Below are 18857 nucleotides of genomic sequence, written 5' to 3' on the forward strand. Positions count from 1 at the left end.
AGCATGACTCAAGCAGATGAGCAATTCAAAGCCCATCATCCATTGGCAGACAGGCACCAGTAGTGTAGTCTCTCACAGTAAGGGGCAGGGAGGGATGGCAGGAAATCTGAAAGGAGGCAGCTCCTTCTCATTGGAAGCAAGAGCAATCCAAGTGGATTTCCCTCACCAAAGATCCACCGTGAGTTCCACTCAGTGCAACTGCTTTTGACAAAGCTTTCCATTCAGTGCAGTTGCTGCTGATAATCTCCAGGCAACCAAACCTGAGTAGCTTTTTAATGTCACTATGGAATTACAAGAAACCTTACTGGATGATTAAAAACTGGCTGGCTGGCCAAATTTATACTGCACTCTATTGACCAAGAGGGCCCAATTTGAATCTGCCACATTTCCTCAGAGTGTTCCCTCAGGTTAAATAGGAGCTACTCTATAGTTATGATTCTCTCCACCCTCAGAGCTACCTCCAAATAAGTGCTGTTCTAGTTTTTAACTACTGTGACATGCTGCAGGAGATGTGTAGGATTCAGCACTTGAGCTATGGGTGTAGGTAGATGAAATTGTTCATATGTTTTAATGCAGTGCCATTGGAACGTGTAGCTCACCTCTCATTTCTCTCCTGACCAGATAAAGTCCATGATATTTCTCAAGGCATTCAGCTGCTATGTGTGGGTTTGTGAGATTAAAGCAGAGATCACTGCTTTAGCCACCAATTATTACAAGAACCCTTTGAGGTCCTCCCCTAAACACAAATAAAGCACCTGAAGATGTCCCCAAATCCTTCCCAATTTTATTTAATTATTTATTGAGATACAACTGGGAATAGGCCCTTCTGGCCCTTTGAGCCACACCACCCAGCAATCCTCCGAGTTAATCCTGGCCTAATCACGGGGCAATTTACAATGACCAATTAACCTACCAGACAGTGCGGCTTTGGATTGAGAACACCTGGTGGAAACCCATGTGGCGTGGGGAGGACATACAAACTCCTTACAGGCAACAGTGGGAATTGAACCTTGGTCACTGGTACTCAAAAGCATTGTGCAAACTACTATGCTACGGCGTGATCCCACAATTATGTTATTACTTCTATAATAAGTATGGCAGCCAGAAGACAAACAACAAGAACGTTAATGGAAAATGATGAGACCGCCTGCTCTTGCCACACTGTTGGCTGAGGGATGAATATTGGTCAAAATTCCAAGCAAATTAGCAGTAGTCAAATCAGTGTACACTGGACTTTAGTTTAACACCTCTATGTATTGCAAAGAATATAAAATTTTAGTTCAGTAGAACAGTATTAGAAAAATCACATACTGACAACACACCTAGAACTGAATTGCTAAATTTTATGAAAGTAATCAGAGAAGTTCAAAATGCAAAATATCTTTATGTCCTTTGTTGGCTGGGAACTAACAAAGTTACTTTAAAAAACTGTGATTTTCCTCCTTTGTTTTCAATATTGAATCATTTCTTTTGAATGAGAGTCACAGTGTGGGGATAGAAAAGAAAGAGGAGAGGTAGTGTTCCACCAAGCTCAGAGCTAGGGTATCCTCTTGTCCATGTTGGCTGCGTCGTACACAGCATCACAGAATGCAATGTAGTTGACATTGTCACCGGTGCCAACCTTCACCCGGAACCTTTGCATTAGGACACAGATATCCCTGAAGCTCAGTACATCATCCAGAGTCAGCTCATTCAGTACACGGTGGAACTGTGACTGTGTCACACTGCCAATGTTCTGACAATCATAGTCTTCAAAAAGAGGGAAGAGCTGGACCTGCTTCTTCCTCACCTGCCAACGAGAAACACTGTTTTAAATTCTGCACTATAGCAAAAGGTGAAAACATGCTGTCTCCGGTGAAGGTACTTGCAGCTGTGTCTGATTTATTGTGAGGAAAGTCAGTACAGGATGCCCTTCCTAATACCACCCTCTAGGTCAAATACCTCTTTCCCCATCTCCACCAGTATTTAAAACAGCATGAAATAAATACAATAAAATGTTCTGACCCAATGGTTTCTTAACTGGGTCACTCTTGCAATAAAATCACTGCGGTTTGTTAGTGATGTAACATACAAGAACCAATATCAGAGGTGGAGTTACCAGGAACATCAGTCAATGGAATCAATTAACCATCAACTAGTACAATGAAGCACCCAAAGTCTTATCACATGCTACACTCTCTTCTTAAAGATATATTTACATTAAATGTACACTTGTTAACTATCCTTCCTCTTTCAATAAGTAAAAATGCATGCAAACCATCAATTATTGCAATATATTGCTTTTCTTTTGGAAGGCATTGCATTACCTTAATGCAATATATATTGCAATCATAACAATAATATTAGTTATTTATATACTTTGATTCATCCAAATTAATAATTATTTTCAGAAACTTTAAAATGTAATCAAACATTAACACTCAGTCTCTTACTTTACTCAACTATAAAATTCTTTCTATGCAAATCCTGCTTAACACCTGGGATGTCCACTCCAGGCATCAGTAATTCCAGTGACTCACTTCTCCAACCGTATCTGATCTCATATCCCTTTCTGATGTGACTACCTTAACATTCATTATCTCCATATATGCAAAATATTAAATATATTGTATTACGTGTTCTAAATGGCAACATCAAACTTAGCACATATTAATAATTCTGATCACTCAGTACAATGAATTACCGTATCTGATTAATTACTGAATATCATGAACACGATCACAACTAACTCTACTTGATTGCTTCTTGAGCCTGATCTTGCATCTTGATTTTCACTCTGTGGACACCAGATCTTCCTCCATTTTTGGAACATCTCTAATTCTGCCTTAACCTCTCTCATTCTCTCTGATCAGTCCGGTAAAATTCACACCTCTGTTTAGAGTTTTTAAATGTGATGAACCATTCATGAGTGCAAAGCTTTTGTGAAGACTAAGCTCCACCTGGTGTCAGTATCTACAGATGCTCTCACTTTAGAGAAGTTGTGCTTATTCAACGCACACTTCAAAGCGCACACTTCAAAGACTAGTTTACTTCACTGTTTTTTATTCTCTTCCTGAGTGCATCTATTTCGAGCAGTGGATCCCCATGACCCCAACCCCTCCCCCAAGGAGGAGATACTTACACTTCTAGTAAGTGAACCACATTTAGTTTTGAGGCATAATCCTTAACATAGATTTATAACTTACAAAGGATTTCCAAACACCAATATAATGCTTACAAATTGGAAGAACCTACAGAAGAACTGCACTGTTTCCAGACAAGTGCACTCCATACAAATGCCCGTACCAGATATATTAGTTTGGAACAACAAATTATTCAACCTAATGTGTCCAATACATAAATATGCAAGTATAACTTCTTCCTTCTTGTTATACCTATCTCCCATTTGAGCTCCCACCATCCTTCAAATTTTATATAGTATGCTGCCCTTTCTTTTCCTTATCCCAACTTTGTTGCCGCAATTATTAAATATACTTTTTAATTATGACTTTCGTCCCCTTTATGGAAATGCGCCACTATATTTACAACCTTAATTTTTAAGGACTGCTTAGCTAGAATATCTACCACCTCATTTCCGTCAACCCCAACATGGGCAGGGACCCATAAGAAATGGACACACTAGTGTAGACCTACAGCCTCAATAGGTGTTGTACAATCTCTAATAGAATGTATGGACTAAATTTTGAAGTACCTGTTTTAATAGATGTCAAAGCCAAGGATGAATCAGAGCTAAGAAGTAGACAATGAGGGTGTACTTCTTCAACTCAATCCAAGGCTAAAATAATAGCAACCATCTCAGACACGAATACTGATACTTTGTCTGATAACCTCTTCTTAATAGCCATTTGAAACTTTGGAACTTAAATAGAAAGTAAGATCACTGGATCTTTTAAACCTTGTATAGATATACAAGAAACTACAATACCTGCCTTGCAAATATTGCCAAACTACCTGTCCAACTGATTTTCATCTTGATTTTTTTTTTGAAGAACTAAATTAACCACAGACAAAGGGAAAAACCATGGAGTGGCAGAAAGAGATACACTGGGACCACATACTATGTCATACAGGCTAAAATTCTGTGCCCATTCATTTCCTATCCACCCAAATCTGAAGAACCTGCAATGATGTGTCCCTAATACTCAACTAATGTTGCCAATATTGGATGACCAACTTTTGTCCTCTTACATTAACCCAAGAAACCACGGCTAACTGTAACCTGTATAGCTATAAAGGCAAATCACCCATTCCTACCAGTAATGCTGAAACTGGGGATGATTTGAAAGCATTATAACATAATCCAATGCTTGTATTTGAACTGTATCTAGAGGCTTCAAGATCACTGGTGGGGCTGACCCAGAAACAACTCATCCATAATCAGACAGGTATGAATAAAGCAAAATACATTTGTGTAAATGACCTCCCACTCACAACCCAATTACACCCAACTAAGTACTTGAAAACCTGGAGGGCTTTTTCATACTTCTCCAGAATTTCATTCACATGCTCCTTCTAGGTTTGCCTTTTGTCCATCCACATATCTAGAAACTTTATCACTGACTCTTGTTTAAGAGTTCTATCATACAACCTTAGATCAATTGTAAGAATAATGCTCCTTTTAGAAAAACAAATAACTTGAGTCTTTCCTGCAGAAAATTTAAACCCCCACCCATGACCCATTCCTCTACTTCATTAATAAAGAGATAATTTATATTAGACTTTCTTCCACATTGTACCATCATCAGCGTATAACAAAATGGAACTGTCTGAAATAACATTTAAGAAAATATCACTAATCATAATATTATGAAAAGTGTGCTGCACACACTCCCGTGGAGTTCCATTCTCTATCTCGTACTCCTTAGAGAATGTTGCTCCCTGCCTGCCTGTAACATTGTCCTATTAACTGGCATTATCAGTATATGATATTATAATGATAATCATATTATATCTCATATTATAATCATATTATATCATAATTATAATATGATATATGATAATCACCTTATCAGGCCAGGTGGAATGTTTCATGAGATACAATATGGACCCTCGTGTTTCTCTTGATTAGACCATAGATTAACTAGGTTGATGTGATCATATTTTTGATTGGGTCAGAGTTTAACTAGGAATATCACCCCATTGTTTCTCTTGATTAAGTCAAGAAGGTGAGCAAAGTATACATGCTAGAAGTCAAGAAGACATAGGAACAGAATTAGGTCATTTGGCCCATCGAGTCTGCTCTGCCATTCTATCGTGACTTTTCTATTATCCCTCTGAACCCCAATCTCCTGCCTTCTCCTTGTAAGCCAAGAATGTGTGCAAAGAATACTAGTTAGAAATTTAACTTATTATACAAGAAATATCTTGAACCTTGACCAATCTCTGTTGCTGTGCTAAGAAGCAATTTACCTCAAAGAACAACAAACCTCGTGACCCTTAAGATGGTTTTTGCCGCAGTGCTGAAGCTAGCAATAAGCCCTTTTGGGGAATGGGAAGTGACTATCCATCACATGAACTGCACCCACTCTTCAAGCATTCAGCTCAATCTGTGCTTGATTCAGACTGTTAAACAATTTTGTAAATGACAGACGTCTCAGACACAGCTGTTCCTCAGAATTTGCACAGCCTCAGCCTCTGCATTACTACTGTCTGAGCGGCCTCACTGGATGCTATCTCATACCAGCACGTCTCCTTTCACCTGCATGTGGATGTTTGTAATAGGATAGCCATTATCCTGGAATTGTAACCGAGTCCAAGCAGATTATGGACTCTTCTACTGAACTGCTCACTATTGAGGCATGAATATTTCCATTCTCTGAGTATGCCAAGTCACTGTCCAATGGTCCAATGATTCTCTGAACAGGCTGTCCTTCACTCTTGGACATTGCATCCTCCCCTCATGGCTTTCTTTACCGATTCTCAGCTTCATGGTGGTTTCGGCAGATCTGACACCTTCTGTCCTACCATCTCACTGCCATCAAAATCCAATATCTGTTTTACTTGCTGACCTGCCGCAAGGTAATTCCAGAAAGGTTAGTACTCAAAGCCGCGATTTTGGAAGAGTGCCCTTAATATTCCTATTAATTTTTCCCTTATTGATATTGTGCCAACCCTGTAGGAAAAAGACTAACCGCATACAACCTTGATTATACATTCCCTTGGTGTCTTCAAAAGTTGAATGGCAACCATTAATATTGGAGTTTGAGAGGATGTTTCCATTAATAGGAGGACCTAGGACCTGAAGAGACAGCCTCAGAATGAGAGACATCCCTTTAAAACTGAGACGAGGAGGAATTTCTTCAGCCAGAGGTTCTGGTGAATTTGTGAAATCCATTGTCTCAGAGAGCTGTGGAAGCTAAATCATTGGCTGTGCATGAGGATTACAGGGAGAAGGCAGGAGAATAGGGTTATTAAAAAAAGCCATGATTGAATGGCAGAGCAGACTTGATGCATCAAATAGCTTAATTATGTTCCAATTTCCTATGGTCTTATGGCTGCAGGCAGTGAGATGCATAGCCTTCGTGCCTATTCTGAAGCTCACCTGATCAATAGTCTGATTAGGAAGGACCAGCACTACCAAAGTTGAGTGTCACCTAGATCCTTTTACTGACTTGTTAAATACACAGCTCTTCAAACCAACTGAATGTGCCTTTACTGTGGAGGGGCCCCTTGAGAGATGGAAACTGTTCCCACAAAGGATTTTGATTAATAAGTGCTGGTGAGAGCAACATCACTTAACATGACCAGATTATTTTATTTACTGTATATTAATTGCCTTGAGTCATACACTCCACCCCTCCTCCAAACCTTTGGTGGATCCAGTGTTGTCAATAAATAAATTGTTAGCTGGTTTAAGTGATAAAACCAGTTATTTGGAGCAGGATGTTTTTAAAAAGTGACAAAGGTGAATTGACTTCCTGGACATTCCTTCAAACTTTGTTTACCTGATTAGCCTGCGAATATGTATCTGAAGGTCTGAAGAGAAAGGAAGGAGAGTTTGGGAATAAGACTATAATACCACAAGATATCAGAGTACAATTAGGCCATTCGACCCATTGAGTCTGCTCCACCATTTCACCATGGCTGATCCACTTTCCTTCTCAACCCCGATCTCCTGCCTTCTCCTTGTATCACTTCATGCTCTGACTAATCAAGAATCTATCAATCACTGCCTTAAATATACCCAATGACTTGGCCTCCACAACTACTAGCAGCAATGAATTCCACAGATTCACCACTCTCTGGCTAAAGAAATTCCTCCTCATGTCCATTCTAAAAGGACATCACTCAATGCTAAGGCTGCCCTCTGGTCTTAGACTCCCACACCATTGGAAACATCCTCTCCACGTCCACTTCATTGAGGCCTTTCAACTTTCAATATATTTCACTAAGGTCACCCCTCATTCTTCTGAATTTCAGTGAGTAGAGGTCCAGAACCATCAAACGTTCCTCAAATGACAAGCCTTACAATCCCAGAATCATTTCTGAGAACCTCCTTTGAACCCTCTCTAATGTCAACACATCCTTTCTTAGATAAGGAGCCCAAAACTGCTTACAGTATTCCAGCTGAGACCTCACTGGTGCTTTATAAAGTCTCAACATTACATCCTTGCTTTTATATTCTAGTCCTCTTGAAATGAATGCTAACGTCACATTTGCCTTCCTCAACACAGATTTAACCTGCAAATTAACCTTTGGGGAATCCCACACAAAGACTCCCAAGTTCCTTTGCACCTCCATTTTTTGTATTTTCTCTTCATTTAATAAATAGTCTACCCTTTCATTTCTGCTACCAAAGTGCAAGACCATACACTTCCCAACACAATTCCATCTGCCACTTTTTTGTCCATTCTCCCAATCCAAGTCCTTCTGCTGCCTGTCTGCTTCCTCAAGACTTATTCCCAAGAATAAGAATTGAATCCAAACCAAGAACAAATAAACAAAACAGCAAAACTCTTAAGAGTTTTATTGACGATGAATAACACGCAAGGTGAACCAATCCTTACTGATAGGATCTCCACGAGATATTCCTAACCTTAGCCTTGATGGAAGACAAAATACAGGTCAGATGTATGATACTTGTTAGTGGGACCACTAGGCTCTCTGCTTTCTGGATATCACTAATGTTTGGCTGCCTCTGGCACCCTGATGAAACGTGAAAGAAATAAATCTAGAGATCCCATCAGTGATAAATCTAGAGGTCCTAGAAGAAGTTCTATTACCATGGAGTGTGGCTGCACTAGATATCAGAAAGGAAGGATTATCTGGGAGATGTTAGAATTTACTAAAAAACACAGACTTATCCACTTAGGGAATTCTAGGAATTAAGTGCTACTGAGAAATTTCCACGCATTTTTTTCCACATAATGACGAACCATTTCTGAAATGTTACATCCTCACATGTAGAAAGAACAATACAAAGAAACTGTCCTGCTCCACCAAAAGCCAAGTAACACCGAAGTTATTTATAATTATAAAGAATTTCCAGAATTCTGATTAATCATCATATGTGTAACATGCTGGCAAGTTAATAGCTATTTGTTGCCATGCCACAGTGCAAGCGTTCTTTAATATTCCCATTCCCATTGGTGCCCAAGAACTGGTGAACCTGACACTCCCTGTAAAATAACTTCATAAAAATTCAGCTGAACTGGTTATCTAGCTGAAGTTCTGTAGTACCGAGCTGTGGAATGTTTCCACCGCCCATTGCTCCACCTCTTGTTCAGGTTATCAGTGGAGAATACAGCTGTTTTCAGTAATGCTGTATTCCTCAGCAAAACAGAACACCTGGTCATTGACTTCAGGAAGTGGTGGAGGGGCAGGATGGTTAGGGTGAGGGCAGTGAGTTAGTGTTCATGGGTTCAGAAATCAGATGGCAGAGGAGAAGAAGCTGTTCCTGAATAGTTCCAAGGAGCGAACATAGCCAGTTGCCTGTCCTAGTCCAACCTCAGGAGGCTAAACTAATTTCAGATGGTGCACTTTATGTGGGTTTAGTGCAAATCTGACAGAGTGATACTTGGATAAGTAGGTAATTTATGAGGACAACACACATTGAAAAGGTTTGCATTCCTTTGAATATAGAATGTTAAGGGATGTTCTATCTATAGTACTTAAGATCATTAAATGAGTTGTTAAGGTCGAGAAAAAGAAACTATACCCCTATCTATAGCTAAATCCAGAACAAGGGATGTAGGCTTGGAATTAGACATGGTATCTCAGGAAGCGTTTCTTCAACAAACTGAAGGAGAACTCTGGAACTCTTTCCCCAAAAGCTACAGGTTGGGGATCATTCAAGCTTTCAAAGTTGGGGTCAATAGTTTTATTGTTTGTAAAAAGTATTAAAGGTTACAGAATTAAGGTGATTCTTATCTTCATATTTTTTAATCAATGATGTTCCAGCCAATGAGCTGGAGGTGCAGCAGAATGTTTGACTCATATTAAACACTCTGTTGCACAGTAAACAAAGTCAATTTACTCAGAAAACAGTCCCTGTAAAGAGCATGGAAAATAAAAATTGCAGTGACCTCCTCAAACAAAAGCAAAATAGTATGAACCTACAGTGCAATGTGGAGGATATCTACATACAAATAACCTCACTAAATTAATCACAATTAGCAAACCTGATTGACAAGGAAAGACTGTGATATTATTATATTCAACCTTTTCTGCAAATGTCAAAACCTTCCAGGTCCAACCCAGAGAATTCCTGGCTCTCACCTTGAGGGCATCAGAACTGAGCAAACTCTGGTCTGTGCAGTTCAGGTCACAGGAGGTTAAAGGCTTGCCCCAAAGGTCAGTAACCTTGATGGTGTGGGATTTCAAATAAATATCACTACCACCATTATAATTTTCCATCTGTTTGCATTCAACATTAAATTCCTTATGGCATATTTACCTTTTCTGCCAGCCTGTTCAAGGCCTCCTCATAAACACAGATTTCTTCTGCAGACAGTGTGTTGAGAGTCCAATCTGGAGGTGGCTTGTACTGGGTCACCTATATTATGGCAAGTTTATGATCATTAATGAATACATATTTCCTGTAAACTCTGGTTGTACAAGCACATATACTGTACTTTGTATCAATGGCAAATGGGATATCAAATTCAGATTAATGTTTATTGATGTAATAAGATAAATTAAGAATAAGGAAGTACAGTATTTGAAAAAGGTAATGAAGGCAACTCCCTGTAACACACTTATTTTTCCCCATGGCATAGGAACACAGAGAACAGAGAATCATCAAATCTCAAGGGCAGAAGGAGACATTCAGACCATTATGCTTCTAGCGGCTCTTTTAAAAAAATGTACCATGAATCTAGTGTCCATCTTCCAACATGTTATCCAAATCCATGTAAATTCTTTATGTTAATTCCCTTTCTAAATAATTAATGGAATTGTCATCTATTACTTTTTGTGCAATATGTTCCAGCACCCAATAAACTTTTCAGCAGAAACATTATTCCTTTAATTCTGTCTAAGATCCTTCGTCAATTATTTAAAAATGAAAACTATCATCACCTGAGAGAGTGACCTTCCTCTGGCTTCTTAAAACTTGAAAATATTTGTTCAGTAGCCTTTTAAGCTTCTCTGTTCCAAGCTTCTCTTTTCTACTCTCTGCTCAGAACTAACTGGTTACATCCTTGTTAACAATCATTGTGCTCTTTCTATGGCCATGATGTCATTCCTGAGGTGCAGGGTCCAGGATTGTGACGCCTGGACGTCCAACCAGAAATTCCTAGAGTTCCAGTTGAGTCTATTTTACCCCCCATGTCAATCAATGGGATAGCAGCATTTAGGTTGGTATAACAGATCCCAATTTGCACAATTTTTATCCTGATAGGCAAAACAGAAATACCCTCACATTACATACCAAATTGATTTCCCTGGTTCTGTATATATTCCTGATGCATGTAGAGAGTGGTGTTAATCTCCATTGCTAACTTAAAACAAAACCAAGTGTATGCACCAACCACACATATCACAGAGTTGTAGCTTTTGGGAGAAGGAATGTCTTATGACCACACTGACCATGGCCATACATGCATGATCATTAACTAATTTCAAGCACTGATTCTAGTTATGCTGGCCGATGCCCACACCATCCTTCCTATTGCTACTGATCTGAAGGACTTAAGCAGAAAGAGCATCCCTTTCTCTCCACTCTTTTAACTAGGATGGTCTACCGCTCCATGCTTGCCATTGCTTCACTGAACAGTAATACAGTGCACAATGTCTTCCAGCAGTGGCTGCAAACCATGGACACCTTCATTTTAAAAGCAAAGTTGTAACTTCAGTTAGCACTTGTTGAATTCAGCTAGCAATAGCCCTTATAACTGTTTACCAGTGCAGGGATGGCAAACCTTTTTGACAGCATGTGCCCAAATTGGCAACAATATAAAAAAATCTCTAGCATGCCATAGTAATTTTGAGCAGAGATTATCATTGATTAATGAGTAAGTAACAATATTTTTGGACATTTTTAAAGGCAAAAGGATGTTGCTTATATCCTGTTAAGTATGTCATATTCATAGTTTTACTATTAAAAAAGTATAACAGAGACAGAGAGAATTAAATGAATTTTAGAAATCTTGTTCAAAAGTTATTAATATTAATCTTTTATAAAGTCATTTGAAAAATAATATCAATTCTAAATAGCATTTGGTATTTTAACCGTACTATCCTTGTTATGGTCTGGTCTGGAGCCTGCATTCAGGGTCTTGATCTGGTCCGCAAACTCCGGACTCCGGGGTCTTGTAGCCATCCCTCCTTTCACCCTTGAGCCCAATTAGTCACACCTGTAGATCATCATGGCTTGTTGGGGCTCAAGGAGACGCACCTGATGCCTATCGGCTGGCAGGTGTATATACGGGGCTCTGGGAGTGAGTCTAGTTGGGGTTGTTCTGTCATGTTGGTTACCTATCCTGTTTTGTACCAGTTTGTCCTATTTTGACCTGTTCATCATGTTTGCCTGGTTTTATTCTGTTTGCCCCAGGTTGGAGTATCCACTATTAATCGACTAGTTCTGTGAGTCAGTCTTGGAGTCACCCTGGACCAAGCTCCCTTCCTATCCCTTGCCTTTGTTGGGTAAACAGGCTGGACTGCTGTTGCCTGGCAGGGGACTCTGCCCTTTCCCACCCCTTGCTTCTGATGGGTTGTGTCCTGTAACCTGCCCAGGTGCCCTGTATTCCTACCTGGGAGACTGGGCCCTGCCCGGGAGTTAAGTGGCCTGCCCAGGGGGCTATCCTCCCAGCATTCCTTGTCCCATAGACCCATCCTCTAGCCTAGGCAAGATTCTGCCTTGCCTGAACTATCTCTGAACCCCAGGATCACCTTGAATGCCATGTCCCTCATGCATGCCATGGTCTCCCCATCTTGTTCTATCCTTTAGTTGTTCCTGTCCTGCCCCTAGTCCTTCAGTGCCTGTGTCCTGCACTTGGGTCCAGCCTCATGTCCCCTTGTGACAATCCTATCCAAATCCTGTCTGTATTTTAACTGATACAGTAATATTCAAATGATGTGTACACCAGGATTTCAAAACATATCATCCAACATCTTGTGTTCTTGTAACTGCCCAGATGGTGCCAAGCTATTGAGATGTTTCCTGTGAAAACATCTCACTGCTCTTGGGTTTAAAAAAAAAAATCATTTGCTGCTTCATTTGGGAGTAAAAGTATCCATTTTTTTAATCATGGATGGGGTTTAAAGAATTGATGATGACACTGAATGCTGTGTGCTAACAAAATTTTTGCATATGGCTTCTTGGGCATATGCCCAACCCTGCCCCAGTGGTTTGCTAATGGGCTGAAGGGCAGGAATGGTGGAATCACAATAAACTATGCACACACATCAGGTCCTGAAAGACCACAGACAAACTTTTGTGGCTCACTCCTCCATTGTTGAGACAACTGAAGCAGATTTCTAAGCCTTTGCCTCTATTCACAAACCAAAGTATGCCTCATACTTTAACTAGCTTATCAACTGGTTGGAGATGAGGAGTCACAATTTTTACTTCTTGAGGCTATCCTGTAGTCAGGAAGGCAGGGTCCAGCTTGTTACTCCAGACTACCCTATCCCCACACTGACCCTTCCTGAAAACTCGTGTCCATTACTTGCCTCAGTGCAATAGGCCACAAGCAACCAGCTAACTAGAAGTAAGTGTCCAGTCTGTTTACTGGATGCAGTGGGTAGTGGCATGTTGCTGAGAGTTATGGTTTAACATGGGTGAAGCACTACACTATCTGGTAAATCTATACCACAGTGGTTTGTGTTGGCGCATAGCCAAGTGGTAAAGGAGTTTGTCTAGTGATCTGAAGGTCACTAGTTCGAGCCTTGGCTGAGGCTGCGTGTGTGTCCTTGAGCAAGGCACTTAACCACACATTGCTCTGCGACGACACCGGTACCAAGCAGTATGGGTCCTAATGCCCTTCCCTTGGAAAACATTGGTGGCATGGAGAGGGGAGACTTACAGCTTGGGCAACTGCCGGTCTTCCATAAAATAAAACCTTGCCCAGGCTTGTGCCTGGAAACTTTCCGAGGTGCAAATCCATGGTCATTCAAGACTAACGGAGGCCTACACCACAGTGGTTTCTCCCACACTTCCCACATTTCTATTGGTTGTTGCAGACATTTTGGTGCATCAGGTAATACAGCACTGTTTGTTCTCACTGCACTACACTTCCCTCACTCCTATCACTGCAGTGCTGCAGCAGTGTCAATGCCTTATTCACTGGCCAGCCATCTCACATTGATCCAAAGGACCGATTTGTGATCATGCAGAAAGCTTTGGCAGCTAGTGGTGTAAAAATGGGTATTTATGACTTCCTTAACAATAAAAGGCAACATGCTGGTGGTTTCCTGATGGGGGCAGCTGGCAGGCAATGCTTGCGGCATGCATCAAAAACTAGGAATGTCTTCATGCATCAGCAATTAATTCAATTGTAAACAAATGACTTCCAGGGTCACAGATTAAAATGGGAACCACTGGACAAACTTAGTAGGTCAAGCAGCATCTCTGCAGAGGAAATAGAGTTAATGCTAAAGGTCGAGAACTCTTTATCAGATCTGACAAAGAGAGAAAACAAGTTAATTTTACACTGCTGGAATGGATGGATAGGGCAATGGGAATATGTCCACTATATGGGAACCAAATGGGTTAATGTGGCACTTGGAGGAAATAGTTTCTTTCTGTGTGTTGTTAATACCCAGCAGCTGCTTTTCCTAAATTATTGCTTACCATCAGGTTCAGAGTCATACATAACTCTCACTCAAAACACAAACAGACACAGACACACCACATCACGCCACACACAAATGAACAGATCTGGACAGAATCTCATGCACAAATAAACTGTGTCCAGCTCTGAGGCTTTCTGAAAATAACTCAACATGGAGTGACTAACTTCAATAAGTTATTCTGCAGTGACATTTTTTCTGCTATTTATAGTACACTTTGGACAAGAATGCGTGTGTTTCAAAGTCTCCAGCTGCAGATCAACTGATTTTACTAATAATTTAAATCTTAAGTAAATCAAGTTTGTTACCTCAGCTTGAGGAAACTTCTCAAGATGATCAACTGTGAAAATAGATTCGATTTCATTGATGAACACCTTATAGTCAACAAAGTCTGGTTGCTTGCAGGATTCATACCTAGAAAACAAATAAATGCATACAGTGTGAATTTATAACCAAAATTTCTTTAGCATATACATCTCTGTTTAATGCTGGAAGAACACCTGAAATGGTTTCCTTCATTTTAATTCTTCCTAATCTGCATTGTAATTCAGACTGATGTGATGATTTTTAATGGGGAAAATTACAAAGGTAAAAATATAATTACAACTGTTTAAATAACAATTAAAATATCCTGTTATATATAATAATATTTCAGCTATAGTTCATTAAGACTATTGCAAACATCACCTCATATAGTCATAGTTTCCAATGTGAGAAAATGACTTAGATTTTGTATAGAAGTTACATGAAAACCATTTGATTTGTGAATATTTGCCCAAATTACCACAGCCTTCACATATCCATATTTTACTGCCTGATGTTTGCTGCTGGGCTGCCAACTGTGCTCTAACATTGGCACCCATTAGGAATAAAATATAGCAAAAGAGGTTGCTTTAGGAATCTGCTCTAAGAGCAAGCTCCAGGCTGTGGATAGTCCACGGAGTTTCTTCATGTCTGTGAGGAAATGAGCTAATTCAGTTAATTAAATTCCACCCTTTAATGTTTAATACACTTATGACACATTGATGGGTATTTTAGTTTTCTAATTTTGATTGTAGCATTTAATAGCTCTTGACTGTGTTCTAACTCAGGGAATATTGCTCGGGGTCAAGATGCTTTCTTCATTTTTTTTATGTGTTCATTTTGATTCCCTTGTGTTCTTAGTTGTGCTTTTCTTTCATTAGATCCAGTATTTCTGCTGAGCAATGGAGATCGGGTTATTTTGCCCCTTGATCCTGTTTGGAAGAAAACTTAAGGTGGGTATGGGTATATTCTTCTCCAATATTCGTCAAGAAGGTGTGTATGAAATAGAAACAGATTTAAGCTATAAGACCCTTTGAAGCTGCTGTATCTTTCAGTAAGATCATGGATGGTTTGATCTTGCTTCAAGCTCCACTCTCCTGCCTGTTCCCCTTAACCCTGTCTAACCTATTGACCAAAAATCTTTTTCTTGTGTTACGTCCGTAGCCCCCTCCTTTGTGAGAATCGCCAGATCACTGTTGGATTGAGTCAAAAGGGGGGCCCAAGACATGAGGGGGAGACGTGCAGGATGTCACGTTTCTCCCCCCCCCCCCATAGCGATGTAAAGCTATGGGACATGGCCATTGTCTCTTGGAGACAGATTTGTGGATTGAGATGCTCTGCTACGTGAATGCCCTCGGGCAAAGTGGGCTGGTTGAGGGAGAGATTGCATCACCCCCAACCTGATTGACATCTATGACCCTGCGAGTCAGAATAAAAGAGGGGCTGTAGGAACAACCCCTCAGACGCACCAGAAGAAACGTTAAGCGACCACGTAACAGCAGACGGTCATCGGAAACCAAGCCATGTGCGTTCAATTCCGTGGCTGGAATTGGTGGCTGAAACCACGGAAAACGGCTTTTTAGCTAACAACGGGGAGACCCGCTCCCCTGACTCAATGGATTGACATCATAAAAGACTTGGGCAAGTTTAAACCGCATCACTTTTAAACCCAACAACGCTGCAGCTTGAACGAATTGATAGTGACTTATCTTTCCATCGGACAATACAGTAACCCCTAGACAACGATAGAGTTCTTTCTTATCAGTTATTATTATACCCTTGCTTAGATTTAGTATCGATGACGTATATTATCTGTATGTTTGCATTAATCTTCTTTTTGTGCCCTTTATCAATAAATACTTTTAAAAATAGTACCATCAGACTTCAACGGACCTCTCTATCTTTGCTGGTAAGTGATCCAGTTACGGGAATTTCGTAACACTTGAATGTGCTTAATATTTTAGCCCCTGCAGTTCTGTGTTAGAGAATTCACAATCCTCTGATATTTCTGCTCATCTCTATCTTAAATGGGAACAAGAATGATATCCAATTCTAGATTTTCCAAAAAAACACACTCTCACAGCCTCCTCCCAGTCAATGTTAATCAGAAATTTTTGTATTTCAATAAGATCACCTCTTATTCTTCTCTTAAATGAGTCAAGGCCCAACCTGTTCAACCCTTCTTCATCCCAAGAGTCAATCTAGGGAATCTTGGTTTGATCACTTTTTTTTTATTCTATTCACCACTGAGATGTAAACATCTCTTGAAAGGGAACCGTTTATTTCCCAACTCTAAATTCCCTTGTCCCATTTCAGAACAGCTGTTAAGACTTCACCATAGTTTAGTCAAACATCAGTCAGGTTGGTAAAGATGTCAGATTCCCTTACCTAAAGGGTTCTTTAGTAATGATCTTTCAAGAATCTCTAGATTCTGGAATGGTTCTGGTAGATTGGAAAATTGCAAATTTCATTCCATTCTTCAAGACGGGAGAGATGCAGAAGAAAGGAAATCATAGGCCAGTTAGTCTGACCTCAGTGGTTGGGAAGATGTTGGAGTCAATTATTAAGGACGAGCTCTCAGTGAACTTGGAGGCAAATACTAAAATAGGCCATAGTCAGCATGGATTCCTCAAGTAATAATCTTGCCTGACAAATCCGTTGGAATTCTTTGAGGAAATAACAAGCAGGATAGACAGAGGAGAATTGCTTGATGTTGAGTACTTGGATTTTCTGAAGGCATTTGACAAGGTGCCACACATGAGGCTGCTTGACAAGCTACTATGGCATAACTGAAAGATTCTAGCATGGATAAAGCAGTGGCTGACTGACAAAAGACAAAGAGTGGGAATAAAGGGAGTCTTTTCTAGTTAACTTGAGTAGAGCACCAACACAGAGGCTGTGTACAAAAAGGGCCAGAGTCACCTCTACTTCCCGAGGAGACTGAGGTCCTTTGGAGTGTGCCAGCATCTCTTTCACATGTTCTACCAGTCTGTTGTTGCCAGTAAAATCTTCTATGGGATGGTGTGCTGGGCGAATGGCATCAACAAGGGTGATGCCAACAGGCTCACTAAACTGATGAGAAAAACTAGCTCTGTTACAGGAGTCAAACTGGACACACTGGAGGTTGTGGTAGAACAAAGAATCTGACAGAAAATCCTGGCAATTCTGGACAATGTTTCTCACTCTCTGCATGCCACATTGGTCTAACAGAGGCACACTTTTAGTAATAGTCAAGACAATTGTGCTGCTACCTCAATCAGTCCATTAGGCTCTATAATGAGTCAACCTATAGCTGGAGATTTGATGACTCCCTCTTGTTAGACTGATTGAGGTAACTTATTTTTTATTCTTTCTTACTTTTCTTCTAATATTTTTATATCTGTGCACTTGTGATGCTACTATGGCACTGTAATTTCCTTTGGGACTGAGAAGTATCTATCTATATACCTATCTAGTTGGCTGCCCGTGACTAGTGGTGCTCCATAGGGGTCTGTAGTGGGACTGATTCCTTTTACTTATATGTCAATGATTTGGATGATGGAATTGATGGCTTTGTTGCAAAGTTTGCAGATGATATGAAGATAGGTGGAGCGTCAGGTAATTTTGAGGAAGTAGAGAGGCTACAGAGGACAGACTGATTAGGAGGATGGGCAAAGAAATGGCAGATGGAATACAGTGCTGGCAAGTGTATGGTTGTGCACTTTGGTAGAAGAAATGAAAGAGTAGACTATTTTCTAAATGAAGAGAAAATACAAAAACTGAGCTGCAAAGGGACTTGGGAGTCCGTGTGCAGGATTCCCTAAAGGTTGATTTGCAGGTTGAATCCGTGTTGAGGAAGGCAAATGTGATGTTAGCATTCATTTCAAGAGGACTGGAATATAAAAGCAAGGATGTAATGTTGAGACTTTATAAAGCACTGGTGAGGCCTCACTTGGAAATTTGTGAGCAGTTTTGGGCCTCTTATCTTGAAAAGGATGTGCTGAAACTGGAGAGGTTTCAAAGAAAGTTCACAAAGGTGACCCCACAATTGATGATTTGTCATATGAAGAGTGTTTGATGGCTCTGGGCCTGTATCCACTAGAAGAAAAAAAATTGAGGTGAGAACTAATTGAATCCTATTGAATGGTGAAAGGCCTTGACAGAGTGGGTGTGCAGAGGATGTTTCCTATGCTGGGAGAGTCCAAGACCAGATGACACAGCCTCAGAATAGACGGGTGTCCTTTTAGTGCGGAGTTGAGGAGGGATTTCTTTCAGCAGAGTGGTGAATCTGTGGAATTCTTTGCCATAGGCAGCTGTGGAGGCCAAGTCTTGATTGGTCAGGA

At 40.3% G+C, this 18857-nt stretch overlaps 1 protein-coding gene across 2 annotated transcripts in view; it reads right to left on the reverse strand.

Annotated features, from left to right (window-relative positions):
* Window positions 1-764: 764 nt before the first annotated feature.
* LOC132378963 (uncharacterized) overlaps window positions 765-18857 on the reverse strand; it is a 73410-nt gene continuing 55317 nt past the window's right edge. For both annotated transcript variants that reach the window (XM_059946351.1, XM_059946352.1), the window contains 3 exons: window positions 14541-14646; window positions 9896-9994; window positions 765-1789 (listed from right to left, as the gene is read on the reverse strand). In XM_059946351.1, the coding sequence (XP_059802334.1) occupies window positions 1538-1789; window positions 9896-9994; window positions 14541-14646 (457 nt within the window). In that variant the 3' untranslated portion in view covers window positions 765-1537. The remainder of the gene's footprint in view (window positions 1790-9895; window positions 9995-14540; window positions 14647-18857) is intronic.

Source organism: Hypanus sabinus, chromosome 21 (assembly GCF_030144855.1).
Source record: "Hypanus sabinus isolate sHypSab1 chromosome 21, sHypSab1.hap1, whole genome shotgun sequence".
Lineage (NCBI taxonomy): Eukaryota > Metazoa > Chordata > Chondrichthyes > Myliobatiformes > Dasyatidae > Hypanus > Hypanus sabinus.